The sequence below is a fragment of the Anguilla anguilla genome, chromosome 4, assembly GCF_013347855.1.
Source record: "Anguilla anguilla isolate fAngAng1 chromosome 4, fAngAng1.pri, whole genome shotgun sequence".
NCBI classification, from domain to species: Eukaryota; Metazoa; Chordata; class Actinopteri; order Anguilliformes; family Anguillidae; genus Anguilla; species Anguilla anguilla.
In genome coordinates this window covers 66,941,944-66,968,666 of record NC_049204.1, presented here as the reverse complement: position 1 = coordinate 66,968,666, position 26,723 = coordinate 66,941,944, and the positions used below count along the sequence as shown (strand labels likewise).

General features: G+C 52.4%; 3 protein-coding genes across 4 annotated transcripts in view; 1 reads left to right on the top strand and 2 right to left on the bottom strand.

The window, feature by feature from the left end:
* Positions 1-26,723, bottom strand: part of LOC118225953 (tripartite motif-containing protein 16-like) — a 972,804-nt gene that overhangs the window by 258,659 nt on the left and 687,422 nt on the right. The gene's annotated exons all lie outside the window — the stretch shown is intronic.
* The window catches only part of LOC118225964 (tripartite motif-containing protein 16-like), an 890,716-nt gene that overhangs the window by 629,559 nt on the left and 234,434 nt on the right, over positions 1-26,723 (top strand). The gene's annotated exons all lie outside the window — the stretch shown is intronic.
* prdm5 (PR domain containing 5) overlaps positions 14,148-26,723 on the bottom strand; it is a 33,962-nt gene continuing 21,386 nt past the window's right edge. Inside the window, exons 13-16 of one of the 2 annotated variants that reach the window (XM_035415103.1) lie at positions 26,624-26,717; positions 22,551-22,636; positions 18,970-19,074; positions 14,148-16,342 (exon numbers count right to left, since the gene is read on the bottom strand). In XM_035415103.1, the coding sequence (XP_035270994.1) occupies positions 16,178-16,342; positions 18,970-19,074; positions 22,551-22,636; positions 26,624-26,717 (450 nt within the window). In that variant the 3' untranslated portion in view covers positions 14,148-16,177. Of the gene's footprint in view, positions 16,343-18,969; positions 19,075-19,260; positions 19,863-22,550; positions 22,637-26,623; positions 26,718-26,723 lie in introns of those variants that run through there. The other variant, XM_035415101.1, reaches the window with a different exon arrangement.

The window sequence follows — 26,723 nt, the reverse complement described above, 5'->3', positions numbered from 1 at the left end:
TCTGTGATAGATGATTTCAGCGCTGTGATCTGTGATAGATCATTTCAGCGCTGTGATCTGTGATAGATGATTTCAGCGCTGTGATCTGTGATAGATCATTTCAGCGCTGTGATCTGTGATAGATGATTTCAGCACTGTGATCTCTGATAGATCATTTCAGCGCTGTGATCTGTGATAGATCATTTCAGCGCTGTGATCTGTGATAGATCATTTCAGCGCTGTGATCTGTGATAGGTGATTTCAGCGCTGTGATCTGTGATAGGTGATTTCAGCGCTGTGATCTGTGATAGATCATTTCAGCGCTGTAATCTGTGATAGGTGATTTCAGCGCTGTGATCTGTTATAGGCGATTTCAGCGCTGTGATCTGTGATAGGCGATTTCAGCGCTGTGATCTGTGATAGGCGATTTCAGCGCTGTGATCTGTGATAGATCATTTCAGCACTGTGATCTGTGATAGGCGATTTCAGCGCTGTGATCTGTGATAGGCGATTTCAGCGCTGTGATCTGTGATAGATGATTTCAGCGCTGTGATCTCTGATAGATGATTTCAGCGCTGTGATCTGTGATAGATCATTTCAGCGCTGTGATCTGTGATAGATGATTTCAGCGCTGTGATCTGTGATAGATCATTTCAGCACTGTGATCTGTGATAGGCGATTTCAGCGCTGTGATCTGTGATAGATGATTACAGCGCTGTGATCTGTGATAGATGATTTCAGCGCTGTGATCTGTGATAGATCATTTCAGCACTGTGATCTGTGATAGGCGATTTCAGCGCTGTGATCTGTGATAGGTGATTTCAGTAAGGATGAGGTTTTGCAGGTCCAGCTGTGTAGGCGGATCCTGTGCTCTTCTGTCCACCGCTGCCACTGTTGCAGGGAGCAGCCAGCTTAGGTTACACTCATCTGGCTGCTGCTGAAGGCAGCTTCAGTGAGTGATAGCAGGGTGTGGCTCATACAATTACACACAAGTTTTTGAGACATGCTGCCTCACATTCACTTCCTGAAATGTTATGAAAATTATGCTTTAAGGACGTCTGTGCATATATCTGTGTGTACACGCAGTTCACAAGTATGTGAAAGTATGTGATAGTGTGCGTGTATGAGTGTGTGTGTGTGTATGTGCATGTGTGAGTGCGCATGTGAGTGTGTGTCTGTGTGCGTGTGTGTATGTGAGTGTGTGTGTGTGTGCATGTGTGTATGTGAGTGTGTGTGTACGAGTGTGAGTGTATGTCTGTGTGCGTGTGCGTATGTGAGTGTGTGTGTGTGTGCATGTGTGTATGTGAGTGTGTGTGTACGAGTGTGAGTGTGTGTCTGTGTGCGTGTGTGTATGTGAGTGTGTGTGTGTGTGCATGTGTGGGGGGGATAGAGAACATAATTCCAGGAATAAGCAGAGTGGAATGTTCAGATGACTATAATCAGCAGCAGAATCACAGTAATTAAGAGATACAGGTAAGAGCAGGTGTTTATGGGCCTGTGGAATTCACCATCCCAGTGGAAAACCCCTCATAAACTGTAGCTGAATGTAACCCTGGTAACAGGGGAATGTAACTCTGGTAACAGGGGAATGTATCCCTGGAAACAGGAGAATGTAACTCTGGTAACAAGGGAATGTAACTTGGGTAACAGGAGAATGGAACTCTGGCAACAGGAGAATGTAACTCTGGCAACAGGAGAATGTAACTCTGGCAACAGGAGAATGTAACTCTGGCAACAGGAGAATGTAACTTGGGTAACAGGAGAATGTAACTCTGGTAACAGGAGAATGTGACTCTGGTAACAGGAGAATGTAACTCTGGTAACAGGAGAATGTGACTCTGGTAACAGGAGAATGTAACTCTGTTAACAGGAGAATGTAGCTCCAGTAACAGACTCTCCTGGATGTTTAAAGTTTTTCTTGTACACTGACCGCACCCATCCTAAACTCGCACGCACGCACGCACGCACGCACGCACGCACGCACGCACGCACGCACGTACCCCTGGTTGGTCCAGTAGCCCGCCCACAACGTCACAGTGCCACCCAAGCTAGGGCGCGCTCTAATTGTTGAAATAAGAATTGAGCTGCCGTTCAAACAAATTACCGCCATTAGCCACATGTTAAAGGGACAGGCGCGCGACGGCGGGGGAGGGGGGGGCTGGGGAGCAGCACTTGACCGTGAGCACAAGGGCCTGAACAAACAGGCCAGCAGGTTTTCCTTTCTTCTGCTGTGTTTTTTTCCTTTCTTCTCATTTTTTTGTGTGTTTTGGACCCAATTCCAGATGCAGATTGCTACCACCTGCTGTCGTAGGACCAGGCCCGTCCCACACGGTCTAATCATGGATGAAATTCATTTATACGTTCCGATAATCGGCCCTAATTGTTCCTTTGAAGGAGAGGCGAAGGCAGCAGCATCTGGCTGACACATGCTTGCCTCTGCCCACGGTAGGGATGGGGACTGCTCCAATCTGCCGTACAATGCCTCACTCATGCTTGTAGCCATAGTGGAAATCCCTCCCCCCTCATGCTTTTGAGCCATAATGGAGCTCCGTCCTCAACAGTCTTTGAGCTGTAATGGAGCTCTGTCCTCACATGTCTTTGAGCCGTAATGGTGATCTGTCCTCCCTGCTGCATTAGAGCCATAATGGAGCTCTGTCCTCACATGTCTTTGAGTCGTAATGCAGGCGCCTGGCAAAGTAAGCCTGGTGAGTGTGGAAACACTTGTGCTCCCAGTGTGAACGGCCCTCCTCCAAGGTCACAGAGCTGCAATCGAGGCTCTCAAAGGCAGTAACATCCATGCCAGCCAGACCCTGCTCTCTAGGTCCATGACGTTAAACTCAAAACTCAGCCTAAAACTCAAGAGGGCGATGGCATCCCACAACAGTAAAAAAAAAAAAGAAAAAAAGGCTTACATTCATCGTCTTATCACTCTTCCTGCATAGTTTATGGAAACCACAAACAAATGTCTAAATTAATTCAAATAAAATCCAGATTAAAAATGTCAACATTGGCCTGGACCCGTCAAACCCCATAAACAGATTAGCCAGCTTGCTGGATGTTGAGATGGAAAAGGCTTTCCGCTCCGCTGTATTTGTGTCAGACCGCACTGCATGCCCGAAGGACGTTCTGCGGTGCAGATTCTATAAGGTACAGGCTTACAGGCTTAACTCTTTCAGCACTACAGCCTCTGTGATTGGCTCAGGGTAAATAAGCAACACGTCTCGCAGTGGTGGAAACGATCCCGACCGGGCACAGCCACCAATTTATGTAGATTAGCCTCGATGACAAGCGCTATAAAAACACAAAGGAGTGATTTGTGCGCAGAGACTGGGGGCCGGTGGCCCGGCTGGCGCGGACGAGCTTAGCGGATGTCGCGCACGTGGTGTGGGACGGGGGATCAAAGCTCTCCCAAAAACACCCCCCCCCCAGCGCACTGCACACTGTCCCCAGAGAAAGGGTGCTGACACACTCAGCAATCCTCCCCTACAGCTGATCAGTCTGCCTCAACCCCAATTACACACACACACACACACACACACACACCAATAACCCATGCACGCACATGAACGCTCCTATAATGCCCCTGTAACTCGCCTGTAAGGTTCCTGTAACACTCTGTAACACTCTGTAACACTGTAACACTGTAACACTGTAACACACTGTAACACTGTAACACTGTAACACTGTAACACACTGTAACTCTGTAACACTGTAACAGTCTATAACACTATATAACACTCTGTAACACTCTGTAACACTGTAACACTCTGTAACACTCTGTAACACTGTAACACTGTAACACTCTGTAACACACTGTAACTCTGTAACACTGTAACACTCTGTAACACTGTAACAGTCTATAACACTATGTAACACTCTGTAACACTGTAACACTCTGTAACACACTGTAACACTGTAACACACTGTAACACTGTAACACTCTGTAACACTGTAACAGTCTATAACACTATGTAACACTCTGTAACACTGTAACACTCTGTAACACACTGTAACACTGTAACTCTGTAACACACTGTAACACTGTAACTCTGTAACACACTGTAACACTGTAACACTCTGTAACACACTGTAACACTGTAACTCTGTAACACACTGTAACACTGTAACACTCTGTAACACTGTAACACTCTGTAACACTCTGTAACACACTGTAACACTGTAACACTCTGTAACACTCTGTAACACTGTAACACTCTGTAACACTCTGCAACACTGTAACACTCTGTAACACTGTAACACTCTGTAACACTCTGTAACACTGTAACACTCTGTAACACTCTGTAACACTGTAACACTCTGTAACACTCTGCAACAGTGTAACACTCTGTAACACTCTGTAACACTGTAACACTCTGTAACACTCTGCAACAGTGTAACACTCTGTAACACTGTAACACTCTGTAACACTGTAACACTCTGTAACACTGTAACACTCTGTAACACTCTGTAACACTGTAACACTCTGTAACACTCTGTAACACTGTAACACTCTGTAACACTCTGTAACACTGTAACACTCTGTAACACTCTGCAACAGTGTAACACTCTGTAACACTGTAACGTTTCCTCTGATGGAAGAACGGCCATGGTGTTTTTACCCACTGGACTTGGACCAGGGTGAGAGTTAGGCTGCCTTTCCCTGGCTGTGCAGGAGGGGGTGGGGCAGGGGGGGCATGTCCGTCATACGCTGCTGTAATAACGCAGTCGCGTTTAGTCTATTAATCTATCGCCTCCTGCTCCTCACACAGAGCAGAGCAGCTGTGTTTGCTCTTACGCCACGCCTTGCAGTTAGAGCTGCACAGTCCTCTGCCTCACACAGCCCATCTCTCACCGCACAGGTGTCTGATGTCACATCGGCTGTCACACAGGAGCGTATCGAGCGCCACGTGTGGCACTACTGTTACAGGGCAGCTGATCGTGTTTAGTGTCACATGATCTCCTGCAGTACAGACAGGACCAGTCTAAAGTCATACAGTTCTCCTGCAGTACAGACAGGACCAGTCTAAAGTCATACGGTTCTCCTGCAGCACAGACAGGACCAGCCTAAAGCCATACGGTTCTCCTGCAGTACAGACAGGACCAGCCTAAAGCCATACGGTTCTCCTGCAGTACAGACAGGACCAGCCTAAAGACCTACAGCACAGACAGGACCAGCCTAAAACAGGACCAATCGACAGGTAGATTGTGATGTCATTTCCTGTAGAGGCTGCTAGCCTGTGGTCTGCTGATGCTGTAACAGAGGCTCAGCGGCGCAGATCAGGCCGTCTGTACGGCCCACACTTGAGTCACGACCCGCAGCTGTTTGACGGGAAAGGGGATTGTAAGGCACAATAAGAACACTGTTCACTGCCCTTTCCACATCTCTCTCTTCATCTCCCTCTCTCTCCCTCTCTCCCTCCCTCCCTCCCTCGTGGATCTTATCTGCTCCGATCCCCAGGAAAGATAACCTCCTCCACTGAAACGCTGTGCGGGCGGGAGACTGCGAGGACTGTGATGTCATTTCCCATATTCCATGAGAGGGCTGTGATGTCATCTCCCATATTTGTGCAGCCGCTGCTGCTGCTCTTGTTGTTGTTGTTGTTGTTGTTTTTGTGCTGGAGCACAGTAGCGGCTGTCATTAGCTCCTGATGAACAATGAGGGGGGAGGGGGGAGGCGAGGGGAGGGGGGAGGGGGGTCTGGTGCGGCTGGGCCTTGAGATTACTCATCTCCACGGCAGATCTGGGAGATAAATCACAACATTTTACCAGCATTAGCCTGATGACTGGATGAGTCACTGACAGCAGAACACATACCACAAAGCTCCATTCACTTATTAGCCAGCCATTAGCTTAGCATTAGCCCAGCATTACTCCGCCATTAGCTTAGCATTAGCCCAGCATTACTCCGCCATTAGCTTAGCATTAGCCCAGCCTTACATCGTGATTAGCTTAGCATTAGCCTAGCATTAGCCTGTCTTTCGCTAAGCACTAGCCTGCCATGAGCTTATTATTGGCCCAGCATTATTCTGCAATTAGGTTAGCATTAGCCCGGCATTAGCCTGCCATTAATTTAGTTTTAATCCACCATTAGCCTAGCATTAACCCAGAATCAAACCACCATTACCCTAACATTAGCCAAGCACTAGCCCAGGACAAGACAAGTATCATCACCTGAGCACCAGCCTACCATTAGCCTAGCATTAGCCCATTATTAGCCAAGTGCTATCCTCAGATTAGTACCACACATTCTCACGCGTACACGAACGTGCGCTACGAAAAGGCGACGGAACGTAAACGTGTTTCCAGCGGAGAACACAAAGAGTTCCGCGTCCTGAATGGGAGGTGGCAGGAGAAGGGCCCTCCCAAACCCCAAATCTCACCCCCTGCGCAGCATCCAGTTCCCCTCATGCACCCCAAACAGGTGAAAAATGAAAGCCGAAGGGTTTATTGTTGGTATCTTGAATTACACATTGGCTCTACCTGCAAGACACAAACATAAACTATAATTATAATGGTTATGACTTCCAGAGTAGCAAAAGAGGAGAGACAGACTGCTGAAAACTGAAACGGCTTTTGAAGATGAAAAAACGACCTTTTAAATCCGCTAAAAAGGCACAGTAATCTCAAACAAATGTCTTCCATGACATTTGCGCAGAATTGTTATGAGTGGCAGACAGATGAATCATATATAAAGCAAATGGAACAATATGTACACCCGATAATAAACTATGACTTATCGAGCTTTGAAAGCTTTGAAAGGCCTACAGGTCAAGTTCAAACCGACTTCAAATGCTGTCGGAAAAAGACCGAGTGAAATGTTTGCTGGAAATGAAATATCTTTGCAGAAGGTAATTACCCAGCCCACCCCCTACAGGGTCTTCTGCACAGAGAACCCAATTAACTTGGTTCATTATGAACTTCATCTTGAAACAAATTAAATGATAAGATTCCTATTTGATGGATTTCAGCATTAGGCACATGAAGAATAAACAGCTAATTAATCTCCATCCGGGAGGTTTAGCGTGCGGCTAAATCCAGCAAGCACTTTCCAAACAGGATCTACAAGACCTAAATCCAGCAAGCACTTTCCAAACAGGATCTACAAGACACAACGTTCTGCACAGAGACTGCCAGCGCTGCCCAGCCTAGCACACCGGCTGACTGGGACAGAAAATCCAGGGTTGTGTGTGTGAGAGAGAGAGAGTGTGTGTGTGTGTGTGTGTACACGTGTGTGTGTGTGTGTATGTGCACGCGTGTGTGTGTGTGTGTGTGTGTGTGTGTGTGTACACATGTGAGTGTGTGAGAGAGAGAGAGAGTGTGTGTGTGTGTGTGTGTGTGTGTGTGTGTGTACACATGTGAGTGTACATGTGTGTGAATGGGTGTGTGTGTGTGTGTGTACTTGACTCACAGGGTGCATCAGGGTGTACAGTTGAAGACAGAGCCCTACACACCAGGCAACAGAGCAGCCAAATTATGACGCATAAGACATAGCTGTGACTGAATTGTGTAACATAAAGACATGCAGAGATGAACACAGCAGTAATTATAATAATAAAACCGCAATAAACTATTTACTTAGAGTAACAGTAAAATGAATGAACAAGTAAATTCGATAGCAGCAGCTACATAAATATTTTGTAGAAATTTTCATCTCTCAATTGAATAATGCTTTAGGGAAAGGATATCTGAACAAAACCTCTCTCCCTCTTTCTCTCTCCCTCCCTCCCTCTTTCTATCTCTCTCTCTCTCTCTCTGAATGACGTGTATGACAGGTTAAGTGTCCTGTGTGGATCTGGTCTGTGGAGATATGACCCCGTCGCTCCAGTGCGTTAACCCCCCCCCTCCCCCCGTAAGACCATACATCCTCCCCGCTTTTACGAGCCCCCGCCCGCCGCCCCACGCCCCGCACCCCCCCCCCCCCCGCCCCCCCCGGGGCGGTCCGTGAGCTGTCCGCTGCGGGAAGGCCGCGTTGTTTATGGCGGGAAGATAACTCAGGAGGAGCGGGAGGATCGCCCCGCATCTTAGCGGCTGCCTCCGCGCTGACCTCTGCCCCCCGCCCCGCCCGCCCCCTGCCCCCCACCCGCCCCGTCCCCCACCTGCTCCGCCCGTCACCCCTGACAAGGCCAAGTCCCGCTGAATTATGGGATGGGAGAGGATGTGCCGCGGACGGCGGGCGCGGGACCAGGAATCCGTCCTTCGGGGGGGGGGGGGGGGGGGGCGTAAATCCCTCGGTCAAAATGGCCGAAAGGGCGAGGGAAGGGATCTCTATATATCACTAGGGCTCAGGGTCTGCTTTACTGGACAGGACAGTGGGGAGGGAGAGACGGGAGGAATGGGGAGCGGGGGGGGGGGGGGGGGGGGGAAAAGTGAGAGAGAGAGAGAGAGAGAGAGAGAGAGAGAGAGAGAAAGAAAGTGTGAGAGAGAGAGAGAGAGAGAGAGAGAGAGAGAGAGAGAGAGAGAGAGAGAGAGAGAGAGAGAGAGGGACCACTTCACCCTTTCGGGTGTAAAAGCCCGGTTCAGACCTAAGGATTAACGAGGAGACGCTGCAGCCGGCGACTCTGCCGAGCTCTAAAGCTCCCCGCCCGCGGCCGGACCAGCTGAACCCCCCGCCACCGCCAAGCTCCGGCACCGGGCACTCAGAGTGGCGCCACGTCGTCCTGCCCCCTCATCCGCTCTGCAGCTTCCTAAAACGCTCGCGTCGCGAACCTTCTCATCTGGATCTGCACCGTCGCCGGCTCTTCAGAGAGACCAATCACGAGGCCCACCTCACAGCTGGGGGCGGAGTTTTCCGTGACACTGTACAATCAGAAAAACCTGAATTCAGTGAACCAGGAAGCCCCTGAAAGGGCAGAGCGCTGTTTGTTTGTGCCGTCCGCCGTGGCGTCCGCGCTTGAGTAAACATCCGGCTGACTGGCGCTTGCACGACAGGCAGGCCACCCGCAGGCCCCGCAGCTGCCCGCCAACGTGCCTGTCTGAATGTGCCTGTCTGAATGAGGCAGAAACGGCCGTTGCCACAGAGAGACCGGGGTCCTCAGGCCCTGCAGCTGCCCGCCAACGTGCCTGTCTGAAATGGCCAGGTGTTTGCCGTCCACCAGCGAAGACGACGCGAATACTGAGGGTGCCTCGCTCACATGTTTACCGGCATCGCCGTGGAGACGGAGACATGCTGTACGTCCCTGTTCCCTTTGGCCTTTCATCTTCCCGTAAATGTTTTTTATTTTGGTCCTTGGAATGAGAAACAGCCCCGTTCCTCTCTCTGTACAGTGGAATACTGTCTGAATTATTTAATTATGTGCGCAGCTATGATATTCCATACTGCTGTTTTCATACGGCCCACATCGCTGTGATCTCTGAATGACCTCACGAGCAGACCTCACGGTGATGGTCCGTTTAAAACAAAGAGCCTGAACCGGTGGAACAATTAATCAAACAGCAGCCTGCACCTGTGTTTTACACACACACACACACGCATGCATGCATGCACACACACACACACACCACACAGACCCTACAGACCCCACAACCCCAACAGCCTACAATCCCCACAGCCCCTACAGCCTACAGCCCCCACAACCCCCACAGCCTACAACCCCCACAACCCCCACAGCCTACAGCCTACAGCCCCCACAGCCCCCACAGCCTACAACCCCCCAGAGCCCCTACAGCCTACAACCCCCACAGCCCCCACAGCCTACAGACCCCACAACCCCCACAGCCTAAAACCCCCACATCGGGTCAATGAGCTACAGCCCCATTGGGTGGATGAGCTGCAGTCCCATTGGGTGGATGAGCTACAGCCCCATTGGGTGGGTGGGCTACAGCCCCATTGGGTGGATGAGCTGCAGCCCCATTGGGTGGATGAGCTACAGCCCCATTGGGTGGATGGGCTACAGCCCCATTGGGTGGATGGGCTACAGCCCCATTGGGTGGATGGGCTGCAGCCCCATTGGGTGGATGGGCTACAGCCCCATTGGGTCAATGAGCCGCAGCCCCATTGGGTGGATGGGCTACAGCCCCATTGGGTGGATGAGCTGCAGCCCCATTGGGTGGATGGGCTACAGCCCCATTGGGTGGATGAGCTGCAGCCCCATTGGGTGGATGGGCTACAGCCCCATTGGGTGGATGGGCTACAGCCCCATTGGGTGGATGAGCTACAGCCTCATTGGGTGGATGAGCTAAAGTGTTTCTGCTTAACGTCTTTGATGTTCAGGTGGAGACGGTGTTCAGTAACCCTCTGAAGGTGTGGTTCTGAACCGCACCTGCGCCGCTCGGTTAAACGCACTCTGGCGGGGGGGGCGGGGGTGGGGGCTGGAGCAGGACGGCGGCTTCCTCCGCACACTGCGCCTCACCCATTACCGCCACAGCAGCCATTACCAGCGCACGTTTATTTACTGATGAATTATTCACTGCGCTGGAGCCGCGTGCAGAGCATCAGTGGCCATCCCGCCGGGCGCTCCGGCCTGGTCACACTCTCAGATTAAATGAATAATGTAAGGATCGCATTAACAAGCAGCTTAACGCAGTAAATTATTAAGCGGCAGACAGCGATACAGCAGCGCCGCTACGGCAGCTAGCTGCGGCTAACGGCTGCAGAGCTGACACGGTCCATTAGTGGAATACAGCGCCCAGGAGAACTGCATTATTCATCAGGACTGCATACCCCCCATTACCCCCACACAGGGCTCTGAGACTTCCTGTCTGCAGGACTGATCACTGTGTGTGTGTGTGTGTGAGCATGTGTGTGTTGGAGTACAAGTGTGTGTGTGTGTGTGTGTGTTTGAGTACAGGTGTGTGTGCATACGCTCACATTTCTGTTTACCTGTTTCACATCTGTTTGCAGGCAGGAAGTATTGGCCAAGGATAGCTGGTGGGGACAGGTGAGCTGTACAGAGGGACAGGTGACACACGCACACACCTATACACACACACCTGTACTCAAACACACACACAGACACACACACACACACACACAGCGAGAGAGAGAGAGAGATGATCTGCTCACAGAACCCACAGCACACAGCCCTTATTCCCATTTTCCAGATCACAGGTCCAGACTCACCTCTGAACTTACAGCAGAGTGGAGGGTTGCCCTGACAACAATGCCCAACCCAGTTCCCTACAGGTACTACACCTCCTTACCTCACCTCCCTTTCTCCCCCTCCCTCTCCCCCTCCCCCTCCCCCTCCCCCTCACCTCCCTTTCTCCCTCTCTGCCCGGCCTGGGTGTGACAGTGGGCAGACGGAACGTGAGGAGCACACGCACGTCCTCCCCTCCACCCATAAAAATGCTTTGGGTGCCAGCACCGTGTAATTTCCTTATACTGCAGCGGGACAACTGCAATTCAGCCGCCCCCCCCCCCCCCGTTACCAGGGTAACCCCCGCCAAACACGCTGGCGAGGTGACCTTCGCTGGCATTCCTGTCGTGACGGCGGTTTGTCGGGAGGCTGACCGCTGATCCGGGGCGGGGCCTGGGCGGGGCAGGGCGGGGCAGGGCGGGGCCGGGCCGGGCCGAGACGCATTTAAGAAACCCAGCGGTCTAATTACAGCCCTGCTGCATCCTTAGCTGGGAACGCCAGAGAGACTGCCGGCCCCACGCCTGGCCCCCACGCCTGGCCCTCCGCCTGGCCCCTCCGCCTGGCCCTCCGCCTGGCCCTCCGCCTGGCCCTCCGCCTGGCCCTCTGCCTGCTCCAGAACGTTCCGAGTTCGGCATTCCAAAGGCTGCCAGGGTCACAGAGTAACTCGGTTCACACAGCAGAACTTTCTAGAAGGCGTGTTCCAGAGTGTTCACAAGGAAGGCCCAGCATGACAGGCAGCATCCAGCTGAGGACACGATGAGAGACAGAGTTGTCATGGCGACGGCCCTGCCGGTTGCCACGCCTCTGGTGTGGTTGTGGGTACGTCTGCCCGCGCTCAGGAACGTGCCGAGAGATCACCGGGTTCAGGAGCTCAGCGCAGAACACGCCAACGCAGCCAAGCTTCCTGCCGCGTCAGCAAGCACAGGGGCGCAGAGCCTCAGGGAGTACGCCTGAACACCAGAGCCTCAGGGAGCAGGCCTGAACACCAGCGCACAGGGAGCAGGCCTGAACACCAGAGCCTCAGGGAGCAGGCCTGAACACCAGCGCACAGGGAGCAGGCCTGAACACCAGCACACAGGGAGCAGGCCTGAACACCAGCGCACAGGGAGCAGGCCTGAACACCAGAGCCTCAGGCAGCACGCCTGAACACCAGAGCCTCAGGGAGCAGGCCTGAACACCAGCGCACAGGGAGCAGGCCTGAACACCAGCGCACTGGGGGGGGGGGGGGGGCGTGAAAACCAGCACACAGGGAGCAGGCCTAAACACCAGAGCCTCAGGCAGCAGGCCTGAACACCAGCGCCTCAGGGAGCAGGCCTGAACACCAGAGCCTCAGGGAGCAGGCCTGAACACCAGCGCACAGGGAGCAGGCCTGAACACCAGAGCCTCAGGGAGCAGGCCTGAACACCAGAGCCTCAGGGAGCAGGCCTGAACACCAGCGCACAGGGAGCAGGCCTGAACACCAGAGCCTCAGGGAGCAGGCCTGAACACCAGCGCACAGGGAGCAGGCCTGAACACCAGAGCCTCAGGGAGCATGCCTGAACACCAGCGCACAGGGAGCAGGCCTGAACACCAGAGCCTCAGGGAGCAGGCCTGAACACCAGCGCACAGGGAGCAGGCCTGAACACCAGCGCACAGGGAGTAGGCCTGAACACCAGAGCCCCAGGGAGCACGCCTGAACACCAGAGCCTCAGGGAGCAGGCCTGAACACCAGCGCACAGGGAGCAGGCCTGAACACCAGAGCCTCAGGCAGCACGCCTGAACACCAGCGCACAGGGAGCAGGCCTGAACACCAGCGCACAGGGAGTAGGCCTGAACACCAGAGCCCCAGGGAGCACGCCTGAACACCAGAGCACAGGGAGCAGGCCTGAACACCAGAGCCTCAGGGAGCATGCCTGAACACCAGCGCACAGGGAGCAGGCCTGAACACCAGCGCACAGGGAGCAGGCCTGAACACCAGAGCCTCAGGGAGCATGCCTGAACACCAGCGCACAGGGAGCAGGCCTGAACACCAGAGCCTCAGGGAGCAGGCCTGAACACCAGCGCACAGGGAGCAGGCCTGAACACCAGCGCACAGGGAGTAGGCCTGAACACCAGAGCCCCAGGGAGCACGCCTGAACACCAGAGCCTCAGGGAGCAGGCCTGAACACCAGCGCACAGGGAGCAGGCCTGAACACCAGAGCCTCAGGCAGCACGCCTGAACACCAGCGCACAGGGAGCAGGCCTGAACACCAGCGCACAGGGAGTAGGCCTGAACACCAGAGCCCCAGGGAGCACGCCTGAACACCAGAGCCTCAGGGAGCAGGCCTGAACACCAGAGCCTCAGGGAGCAGGCCTGAACACCAGCGCACAGGGAGCAGGCCTGAACACCAGCGCACAGGGAGCAGGCCTGAACACCAGAGCCTCAGGCAGCACGCCTGAACACCAGCGCACAGGGAGCAGGCCTGAACACCAGCGCACAGGGAGTAGGCCTGAACACCAGAGCCCCAGGGAGCACGCCTGAACACCAGAGCCTCAGGGAGCAGGCCTGAACACCAGCGCACAGGGAGCAGGCCTGAACACAAGCGCACAGGGAGCAGGCCTGAACACCAGCGCACTGGGGGGGGGGGGGGGTGAAAACCAGCGCACAGGGGAGGGGGCTGAACACCAGCCAACCAGCTCAGAAGCCGTATATAGTGCCCCGTGGACAGAAGTCACAGAGGGACCCTCAAACCCCCCATAATCAAGAACGAGGGCTCAATTAACAAGGACTACAGCAGCACATTTAAAACAGCATGTCCGTTTCGACAGCACGTCCAACGCCTCAGCATGTACAGCTCACCACACAAAACAAAAACACATCACTGTGCTTAAACTAAGCCAATGTGTGCTCTCCAGTAACCAGTAATAAAGAGACAGAGAGGGATGGAGAGAGAGAGAGGGAGAGAGAGAGAGACATGTGTTGTGCTTGTATAGTTCAGGTCATTGGGTAAAATGAGCTGATTTAAATTCTGGAAATGTTCTTATGAGAAGCACATGTTATACAGGCAAAACACAGACACACATACGCGCAAGCACGCTCGCACACACACACACACACACACACACACACACAGCCAGCATTTTCCACTTTATTCCCACATCATATTCAAACACTCCTGAAAACATACAGACATAATAGCAGGAAGGACACCATCATTTTTAATACACAAAACGCCAACTAACATAACAAAAACAACAGTACACAAAAACAACTAGGAAGATTTAAAAAATAATGCAAATATATTTCTCAATATAAAATATTATGGAACAAAGAGGCATTATGGTCATGTAAAGCCGGTATTACAACATTAAATATGGCAGAACACTAGGCAGACGGTAAAAAACGTCAGCTGTAACTGACTTAAGGCTGAAGGTAACTGCATAAACGTTTGTGTCAAGTGTCCAGTCAAAGAACAGTGCAATAACACTGCAACAAGGACAATGCTGTCTCTCTTTGGGCAGCAGAACCTGACACACACACACATACTGATGTCTCTTTGGGTAGCAGAATCTGACACACACACACATACTGATGTCTCTTTGGGTAGCAGAATCTGACACTCTCTCACACACACACACACACACTGATGTCTCTTTGGGCAGCAGAACCTCACACACACACACACACACACACACACACACACACTGATGTCTCTTTGGGTAGCAGAATCTGACACACACTGATGTCTCTTTGGGTAGCAGAATCTGACACACACACACACACACACACACACAATGTCTGTTTGGGTAGCAGATGGCTTTGCTCTGAAACAGGAAGAGTTGTTTCTGTGCTCCTTATGTAAACCACTTTGAGAGCTGCTGATCATATCAGAACCAGGGTCTGGGTCCGGACTGCTCATGGAAACTCTGGAAAAGCCAATGCTTGGACTGACCAAGGCTGCATTCCAACCCACGCCCTTCACCAACACTGATCTCAGTCATTCAGTAACACTGATCCCAGCCATTCACAAACACTGATCCCAGTCATTCAGTAACACTGATCCCAGCCATTCAGTAACACTGATCTCAGTCATTCACCAACACTGATCTCAGTCATTCAGTAACACTAATCCCAGTCATTCAGTAACACAGATCTCAGTCATTCGGTAACACTGATCCCAGTCATTCGGTAACACTGATCTCAGCCATTCACCAACACTGATCCCAGTCATTCAGTAACACTGATCCCAGCCATTCAGTAACACTGATCTCAGTCATTCACCAATACTGATCTCAGTCATTCAGTAACACTGATCTCAGTCATTCGGTAACACTGATCCCAGTCATTCAGTAACACTGATCTCAGCCATTCACTAACACGGATCTCAGTCATTCAGTAACACTGATCTCAGCCATTCACTAACACGGATCTCAGTCATTCACGAACACTGATCTCAGTCATTCACTAACACTGATCTCGGGCATTCAGTAACACTGATCCCAGGCATTAAGTAACACTGATCTCAGTCATCTTGCAAGACTGATCACAGTCATTCAGTAACACTGATCTCAGTCATTCAGTAACACTGATCCCAGTCATTAAGTAACAATGATCTCAGTCATCTAGGAAGACTGATCCCAGTCATTCAGTAACACTGATCTCAGTCCAGCACCACAAAGCATTTGAACAGGAAGCTCCGCCCCCATAACAAAAGGCTAGATGCGATTGCCAAACACGTGTGCGTTACACGCAAATCACCCGTGTTACTCGTCATACCATCACAGGATTTCTCACAGTGATCGTATCAAATCGACCAATCATATTTCAGAGGTGGGAGATTTCAGATCAGCGGTGATCAGTGAACAGAGACAGGAGATTTCAGATCAGCAGAGATCAGCGATCACAGAGCAAAGATCTGCGATCATAAAAAGGAGATCTGAGATCAGCAGAGATCAGCAATCAGAGACAGATCTGAGATCAGCAGAGATCAGTGATCAGAGGTGGGAGATCTGAGATCAGCAGAGATCAGTGTCCGAGATCAGTGTGGTTGAGGCTGCACCCGCCACTCATTTGAAAGCTGTTCCTTAGTTGAGCTCATCCAGAGAAGCCTTCCATCAGCTGCGAGAGCTTGCGGATTGGCCGTGCTGTTGGCCCCACCCCCTGGCTACGCGTCCGTCTCCCCGTGCACGTTCTCCATGTGCACCTTCAGGTAATCGTTACGGGTGAACTTCTTATGACAGCGCTGGCACTCCGCCATTGGACGGTTGGGGTTGTGCGTCAGTTTGTGCCGAATAAGCATCTTCTTCAGGCTGAAGGAGAGATCGCACACCTGAGGGAGATGGAGAGAAAGAAAGAGAGGGAGTCATACTGTGGAGGAGGGTCGAGTTGGAGAGACCACATACCTGTGGGAGAGGGAGAGAGGAAGAGAGGGGAAGGGAGAGAGAGAGGAAGGGAGGGACGGAGGGGCCACACGCACATCTCCGGCCACAGCGTCAATCAAACGCGCCCAACACAGGCAGCCAGCCAGTAGGCCCCGCCCCGCCTGACCCAGCCCTGCCCTGACCACACCCATTAATTATACCCAACGAGACAAAGACAGAGACAGAAAGAGAGGGGGAGAGAGAGTGAGAGAGCGTAACACCACCAAACACTGTCCAGGAACAACCTTAACACTGCCAAACACTGTCCAGTACCAACTTTAACACTGCCAAACACTGTCCAGTGACAACCTTAACACTGCCAAACACTGTCCAGTACCAACTTTAACACTGCCAAACGCTGTCCAGTAACAACCTTAACACTGCCAAACACTGTCCAGTGACAACCTTAACACTGCCAAACACTGTCCAGTACCAACCTTAACACTGCCAAACACTGTCCAGTAACAACCTTAACACTGCCAAACACTGTCCCGTACCAACTTTAACACTGCCAAACACTGTCCAGTAACAACCTTAACACTGCCAAACACTGTCCAGTACCAACCTTAATACTGCCAAACACTGTCCAGTACCAACTTTAACACTGCCAAACACTGTCCAGTAACAACCTTAACACTGCCAAACACTGTCCAGTACCAACCTTAACACTGCCAAACACTGTCCATTACCAACCTTAACACTGCCAAACACTGTCCAGTACCAACTTTAACACTGCCAAACACTGTCCAGTAACAACTTTAACACCGCCAAACACTGTCCAGTAACAACCTTAACACTGCCAAACACTGTCTAGGAACAATCTTAACACTCCCAAACACTGTCCAGTAACAACTTTAACACCACCAAACACTGTCCAGTAACAACCTTAACACTGCCAAACACTGTCTAGGAACAATCTTAACACTCCCAAACACTGTCCAGTAACAACCTTAACACTGCCAAACACTGTCCAGTACCTAGGCTATTCTGTGAGCTCCAGCGCCTGCAGGGGGACCTCATAAACCCCCTTCACCCCCCCCCCCCAGCCGCATGACTGGGATGAGCGTGACCACACGCGCGTGACCTCACACTTTCCATGTCTGTCCTCACACCGGGGGCTACGGGTGCCAAACACCTGCCCCCCCACCCTTCCCCCCATGGGCCCCCACACCCACCCACCCTCCCCCCCCACACACAGACACACACAGAGACACACAGAGACACACACACACAGAGACATACACACAGACGCACAAAGAGACACACAGAGACACACACACACAGAAACACACAGAGACACACACACACACAGAGACATACACACAGACGCACACAGAGACACACACAGACACACAGAGACACACACACACAGAGACACACACAGACACACACACACAGAGACATACACACAGACGCACACAGAGACACACACAGACACACACACACACAGAGACACACACACACAGAGACATACACACAGACGTACACAGAGACACACACAGACACACACACACAGACACACAGACACACAGAGACACACACACACACAGACACACACAGACACACAGAGACACACACACAGAGACACACACACAGACACACACAGAGACACACACACAGACGCACACAGAGACACACACAGACACACACACACACAGAGACATACACACAGACGTACACAGAGACACACACAGACACACACACACAGACACAGACAGACACACAGAGACACACACAGACACACAGAGACACACACACACAGAGACACACACACAGACACACACACACACACACAGAGACACACAAAGCCTGAAAGCACACCCCCACTGAGTGCCATCGGCCCTCCTCTGACAGAATGGAAGGGCGATTGTTCTCTGGACAGGTAAACAGAGTTTTAAAAAACTTAAAGTTAACTGCCCAAACTACCCTGAATTGGCCTCGCCGTTCAGAACAGAACTGCTCATACTGAGAGCTGGAGGAAACGGCTAATTCTGCCACTTACGGGCTTCAGAGCACGCTCAGCCGAACACAAATAAACACACGTCTTCTTCTCTACAGAACCCAACAAAATAACAACGGGCTGTTTTCAATTTCCCAGTGCGGTCAAAGAAAATCTGCGAGCAGAGAAAGAACACTGCTCAGGCCCGACACGAAAAGACTCATTTCCTGCCAAGACAGAGCAGTGCATGATGGGATATACTCTGCGGTGAAGAGAGCGAAGTACTGAACCAGGGCGTGAGGAGACTACCCCCAAACACCATGCCCCCATCCCTCTCATCCCTCATCCCCCCATCCCTCTCATCCCCCTCATCCCCCCATTCCTCTCATCCCCTCAACCCTCTCATCCCCTCTCATCCCTCTCATCCCCCCATCCCCCCATTGACTGACTGATAGATGGATTGATGGATTGATTGACTGATAGACTGATTGATGGATTGATTGACTGATAGACGGATTGATGGATTGATTGATTGGCTGACAAACTGACTGATGGATTGATTGATTGGCTGATGGATGGATCGATGGATTTACTCACGTCGCACTGGAAGGGCTTCTCTCCAGTGTGGGTCCTCATGTGCTCATCCAAACCCCTCTTCTGGCTGAAGGCTTTGTTACACTCAGTACACTTATAGGGCTTTTCCTGAGACAGACAGAGACACTGTTACACTCAGTGCACTTATAGGGCTTTTCCTGAGACAGACAGAGACACTGTTACACTCAGTACACTTATAGGGCTTTTCCTGAGACAGACAGAGACACTGTTACACTCAGTACACGTATAGGGCTTTTCCTGAGACAGACAGACAGACACTGTTACACTCAGTACACTTATAGGGCTTTTCCTGAGACAGACAGAGACAGTTACACTCAGTACACTTATAGGGCTTTTCCTGAGACAGACAGAGACACTGTTACACTCAGTACACTTATAGGGCTTTTCCTGAGACAGACAGAGACACTGTTACACTCAGTACACTTATAGGGCTTTTCCTGAGACAGACAGAGACAGTTACACTCAGTACACTTATAGGGCTTTTCCTGAGACAGACAGAGACACTGTTACACTCAGTACACTTATAGGGCTTTTCCTGAGACAGACAGAGACAGTTACACTCAGTACACTTATAGGGCTTTTCCTGAGACAGACAGAGACACTGTTACACTCAGTACACTTATAGGGCTTTTCCTGAGACAGACAGAGACACTGTTACACTCAGTACACTTATAGGGCTTTTCCTGAGACAGACAGAGACAGTTACACTCAGTACACTTATAGGGCTTTTCCTGAGACAGACAGAGACAGTTACACTCAGTACACTTATAGGGCTTTTCCTGAGACAGACAGAGACAGTTACACTCAGTACACTTATAGGGCTTTTCCTGAGACAGACAGAGACAGTTACACTCAGTACACTTATAGGGCTTTTCCTGAGATCCAATCCAGCTGTGTGAGGGAATTCTATTCGACATTCCCACGGGACACTTCAGAGTCGGATGTGAGAGGGAATTCTGTGCGATACTCGCGTGGGACACCTCGGAGCTGTCAGGGATGAAGGGGGCGGGGGGAGGGGGGGGGGGGCACCCGCAGGGTGGGCAGCTTCAAACAGGACGTCCTGCGCCGCTGCGCCCATGGAACAGGAAATGGCACTCAGGCATGAACGCCATGCGAGCGGGGCAGCGGTTTTTGGGGAGGGGGGGGGGGATGAGAGAGAGCGGGGGGGAGTGGAGTGACAGCAGGACGTTCGCTAGCTGATAACCCGGCGCGGTCGCCATGGGAACAGGAAGCGCGGAACCTGGGAAAATGGCTATCTGAGGGCGGGGCCAGGGCAGGACGGGAGGAGTACTCCCCCCCTCCCCCCCAGAGAGGTCCCATCACGGGAAGCGTATCCCCAACACTCACCCCAAATAACCAGCCCCTCCGGAACATTCCAGCTCTGTTCACTCACTTCACACCCATTTCAGTTTGTAATGCTGACCACTGAACTGATTATCCCTGTCTCATTCCCAGAGCTCGCTATCGGGGGGGGGGGGGGGGGGGGCATAGCCCTGTGGTAATCCCATGGGAAGCTCTGATGCAGTCAGGCTGGGTGGGAGGCAGATCACAGTGGCACAGAAAAGCCATTGATCACGGGACACTGGGGTTGGCAGGCCCACAATGCATTGCAACCTTTGTTTCTATAGCAGTAAAAACTGACTCCGGTAGTTCAGTCCCTAATCTACACCTCCTGACCCCTCCTGACCCCTACAGCTGCTTGACCTTTGGCCCCACCCATCTTCAGTTTCCTGACAAAAGCAAATAAATAAAAGAGGCTGTATTTAATCTGCCATGGCTTTTCCACACTGAGTACTTTTACAAAACAAACGGGAGAGAGGGACGTTCTGCCGGGGGGGGGGGTGGGGGCCTCTGCCTCTATTAACCATCTGCACATCTGTGACTGGATTGGCTCCTGTGCGTTGAAAACGCCTGAAAATCAGTATTTTCATTGGTTCCTGTGTGATAAACACAGGACTGCAAATGTGCGATGTGATTGCCTCCCATGTTAAAGGACACGCAGTGCGTTCTTGGTTGCAGTACCGGTCCTGTCCACAGGGGAGGTGCTGTTCTCCCGGTGCACGTGTGGGAGTGACTGACACACACACACACAACGCAGCCGATTTAAACACAATTCAAACCAAACTGTGGCGGTGCATTCCAGAGCACTGCAGCAGCGTGGGACGCGTGTACGGCCTGAGAGCTGGGGCTGGGGGGGGGGGGGGGGGGGGCGGGTTGGGGGGGGGGGGGCGGGGGGCTGACCCCGTGTCTTTGGGGTGTCAGTCTCCCAGCTGTGCCAACACACGTCCCGGGCCGCATGTCACCCAAACATAACCTCTGTAATTGACCCCGCCCCCTGAGGATTCAGCCCCGCCCCCCTGCCTGGCCTCATGCCGCTCACATCAAATCACGCTCAACTGCACGGTTACCATGGAGACCTTTACACTTGCACACACACAGACACGCACGCACACACACACGCATACACACGCACTGCACGGTCACCATGGAGACCTTTACACGCGCACACACACACACGCACACTTCACGGCCACCATGGAGACCTTTACACGCGCACACGTGCACACACACGCGCACACACGCACACACACACACACTGCACGGTCACCATGGAGACCTTTATATCTGCGGGAGGGAGCGACCCAACTATAGTTTCTGTTTTTACAGTTCATACTCCAGGAATAATAAACACGAAAAACACTCCAGCAGAGAGAGAGAGAGAGAGAGAGAGAGAGGGGGGGGGGGGCCCACTCAGCAGTTATCCAGAGCGACTTATGCAGTTTACATTTTAACATCCTATAATTTCATACTTCTGGACATGTACTGAAGCAATTCAGGTCAATTCAGACAGAGAATCAAACCTGGGAAGCAAACCTGCAACCTCTGGGCTACAGGCCCTTGTCCCCTAACTGCTACACTGCACTGCCTCCCCATTCTCCTGTACTCCGTCAGCAGAAGCCCAGTGTGTTTCAGAATTAATTAGGCTGAGCGACACGCACACATAATACACACACACACACACACACACACTCGTCCACGCCTCAGACAGGGTAATAATAAAAAGCTGTGTTTGCAGTACAAGCGCACAGTAGGTAAGAGCGGCTGTGGGCATGCTCAGGCCTGAGAGACACTCGGGGGAAACCGCCCAATCTGCACCAGCTCTTACAGGTGAAATCCACCCTCAGGCTGCGCACACGCATCCAAGCAGACAAAGCCACCCAATCAAAACAAATATCTACCCCAAGCCCTGCAAACACACTCCAGCAGACGCTTATCTGTCACACACACTGTGCTTAAGGAAAGGTACACCGCAGTTCCACCTCAGAGGAAGAGGATCTGAGCCTCAACACCCTCAACAAACCCAAACCACAGCTTACACTCACTTTCTTATCACAAACGCCCAGGGACAATCACAGCAGGGGAGCAAGCACAGCAAACAGAGAGTGTGTGTGTGTGAGAGTGCGAGAGTGTGTGTGTGTGTGAGTGTGTATGCATGTCTGTGTGTGTGTATGTGTGTGTGTGTGCGCGTGTGTGAGAGAGAGTGTGTGAGTACTTGTGCATACCCGTGTGTGGGTGCGGATGTGCATCTTCAGTCCGTCATTCTTGCTGAAAGCTTTGTCACAGTATGGGCACTGGTACGGGCGCTCACCTGCACAGGAGAGTAGCATTAGTACAGAATACACACACACACACACACACACACCCACACACGTATGCACACACACACGCGCACACACCCACACACGTATGCACACGCACACGCACACGCACACGCACACGCACACACACACACACACACACAGAAAACGCGTGTCTGCACACTGAAAGGTATGACCATGTGGCTGTGGAAAGCAGGAGAGAATTCCTGAGGTCTCCTGTTAATTTTTACTTCAAACAAACCAGATCTGAGCTTTCAGGACTTATAAGCATGAAGAGGAGGGAAAAACCTCCTTTTCCGCTCCTCGAGATGCTGGCACAGGGGCATCAAAGCTCTCTCTCTCCAGGAGGGTGCCCCAAAACAGGACCAGCGACCAGCACCCCAAACCAGCGACCAGCACCCCAAACCAGCGACCAGCACCCCAAACCATTTACCAGCATCCCAAACCAGCTCTCTCCCCCCCCCAGCCCACAGCAGCCGGACGGGGCAGGGCAGGACACCCATCGCTCCAGCGCCTAAGGGAATGTTTCGGAAGGGTTCCGGGGAGGTCTGCGAGCTCTCTGTCTCCAGCAGTGTTCTGGAGTGTTCTGCACCGGAATGTTCCGCAGTGCAGCGCGGTGTTCCGGACCTCCCGGCGATCCGGAGGGTTCCGCGGAACGTTCCGGAGCAGCTCGGCGGGGCCAGGCCTGCTTTGAGTTTGGAAGGTGATTTTTTTCACGCGCCACGCACGTTAGACCGGGGGGGGGCATGGGGGGGGGGGGAGGTGGGGGGTGCCCCCCTTCCTTCTGGGCATCTGAATGCACTCTTAAAGCGCTGTGAGGGTTATCAGCGGGACAGATCTGGGCACACAGCTCTAAAGGCCTTTAAGGCCAAGAGCGGAGGGTTTAATATCCTCTCCATGAGGCGAGCTGGACCCCTCTCTCCATGAGCTCGACACCCTACCTGCGCCGCTCGCCCACCTACAGGCATCCCTTTCACCCCCAGGTGTGAGCAGGCAGGGTCTGCTTCAAAGGGGCAGCTCACCCAAAAACACTTTAGAAAGTTACAGTTGAAAAACTCAGCAGAAATGTCTCTCTCCAGATGTAACAACACGGCTATTCATGAGCATCCCCAGACCGGTTCCATGAGTGAGGTGGGGGGGGGGGGGGTACAGAGGTTGGTCAGTGAGATAGGGGGGCGGTGTGGGGTACAGGTCAGTCAGGGAGATGGGGGGGTGTGGGGTACAGGTCAGTCAGGGAGATGGCGGTGTGTGGGGTACAGGTCAGTCAGTGAGATGGAGGGGCAGTGTGGAGTACAGGTCAGTCAGGGAGATGGGGGGGTGTGTAAGGGAGAGCACTTTGTAGCCTTGCAGGGATCTGCCTGAAGGGCATTAGCCCTGTCCATCAAAAATGAGCCCCGCCCCCCTCCCTGTGGCATCCCAGCCATGTAATGCGATACGGACCCATTATCCCCCATAAACCCCTGCTTCTGATCAGCTCACACCTACCCTTCAGTGTGTGACCATGACAACCGCGCTTATCTATTTAACCCCATTAAGCTCCACTCAGTGTGTGTGCAACAGAGCTGTGTGTGCGTGCGTGTGTGTGTGTGTGTGTGTGTGTGAGCAACAGAGCTGTGTGTGTGCGCATGTGTGTGTATAACAGAGTTGTATGTGCGTGTGTGAGTAACAGACTTCTCTGTGTGTGTAGGTGTGAGTAACAGAGTTGTGTGTGAGTAGCAGAGTTCTGTGTGTGTGTGTAGGTGTGACTAACAGAAGTAGTTAACCAAAGATAAAAATATAGTCATTTTGATTTCATTTTATTAAACCCTGAATGTGCATATGGACTATACCACCTGACATAGTCCCTGTATTTAAACCGGCCTGCAAAATCTTACATTTACTGCGATAAAATCATACGAATCGTACCAACTCACGTACTTCCTGTTATTACACACTGCGGACTAAACCATCGCAGACAGCGCCTGAGTAAAGCACAAGGACTGTACCACCTCACGTACTTCCTCTGATCAGCATACACGGACCGCACCATTCACGTGCTCAGTATGGGGAATATGTGTGGGCTGTACCATGTGAGCCGCACCCCTGGAGTCCGGTGGTGTGGAATGCCTGTAAATGCCCTCTGGGTTCGTTAGAGAGGGCAAAGCCACACAGCTGACAAACAAACAAACAAACAAACAAACAACTCAGGCATCGCCACGGAGACACGGCAACCATCAGAACTGTGTGTGCAGCTCTCGTTTGGGCAGGGAGAGAGAGAGAGAGAGAGTGTGGGGGTCAGAGAGAGAGAGAGAGAGAGAGAGAGAGAGTGGGGGCAGAGAGAGAGAGAGAGGGAGAGAGAGAGAGAGTGGGGGCAGAGCGAGAAAGGGTGGAGAAAGGAGAGATAGAGAGGTGCAGAGGGAGAGGAAAACAGGCAGTGAGGGAGGAAGAGGGGGTAGAGGGGGGATAGTGTGGGAGAGAAAGAGAGAGGGAGGAAGAGGGGGCAGAGGGGAGGAGGGGGAGGGAGGTGTATTATCTTATTTCGAGGAGCTGAGGGAAGCAGAGAGCAGGGTGTTTGCGAGTTCCTCAGAAAGGAAGAGATTTACAGCCAGAGAAGGCCAGCAGGGTCATCGCTCTGTTCATTTCAACTGCTCCTTTCTTTCATTCTGTGCCCCCCACACATTACCCAGAACCCCCTCTGCCTGTACAAACAAACACACACACACACACACACACACACACACACACGTGCACTCACACACTCACAAACACACACACACACGTGCACTCACTCACACACACACACACACGTGCACACACACGTACACACACACACATGCACTCACACACACACACACGTGCACTCACACTCACACACACATGCACTCACACAAGTGCACTCACACACACACATTACCCATAACCCCCTCTGCCTGGATAAACACACACACACACACTCTTTCCCTCTCTCTCTTTCTCTTCTCCATCTCTGGCCTGTATCCCTCCTTCACGGGCAGCCTGTCAGCTCACAGGGGGATTTAAGAGCAGAGAGGCCAGAGCGCTGCGCCCCGATAGTGGGTTGATGGCCTGTGAAGTGACTGCACGGCACACAGGGGTGTTCATCACCAGGAGATACGGCAGCACTGACGCATGGCAACCTTGTGTCCCGCCTTAAATTAGACCCACCGTCACTGTCACCGTGATAAACAGCCATAAACTGCGCCAATGTGACTTTTTACTGGGCAGTTTAGAAATGAGTCTGTCCTCACACACGCACACACACACACACACGCACAGCACACGCGTACAGCGCGCGCACACTCACACACACGCACACACACACACTCGCGCGCACACGCACACGTACGCGCACACACACACACACAGAGCGCGTGCGCGCGCGCACACACGTACGCACACACACACACTCACTCACAATCACACACACACACACACTCACTCACAATCACACACACACACACACACTCACACACACACACACACACTCACAATCACACACACACACACACACACACACACACACACACCTGGCTCCTTATCAGCGCAGTAAAACACACATAGCACATCCTTATCTGACAGAGCACTTAGGAGCAGCAGGCCCTTATCAGAGCTTCCTGTAGCCGAGCTCTGAGCCGGGGACATTCCAAAGTGCTCATCCTCTCAGAAATCGAACCCTCAGCCAAGGGGCCTATCTCCCAGTGCTGCAGCAGCAGCTCTGCTCCGCAGGTGAGACGCAGGTGCACTGACACAGCTGTGATTTATGAGCTGCATCTGGCCTCAGAGGCAACCTGCTCACAAAAGCTCGGAGCATTCCACCATTTTACAAACCTTCTGCAAGCTTTACCAAAACTAGACTTGGGGTTTACTTTAAAAACCAGCCGCTCTTCAGCAATGTTTTTCTGACGGTGGAGATGTGCGGTGTGGAGATGGGCGGGGGAAAGGCGAGTTCTCCGGGCGGGGCGGCTGGGGGCGGGGCTTACCTGTGTGGCTGCGGATGTGTACCCGCAGAGTGCCGTTGCTGGCGAACTTCTGGCCGCAGTACGGACACACCTTCTCCTTCTCACCTGTGTGGGTCTGAGA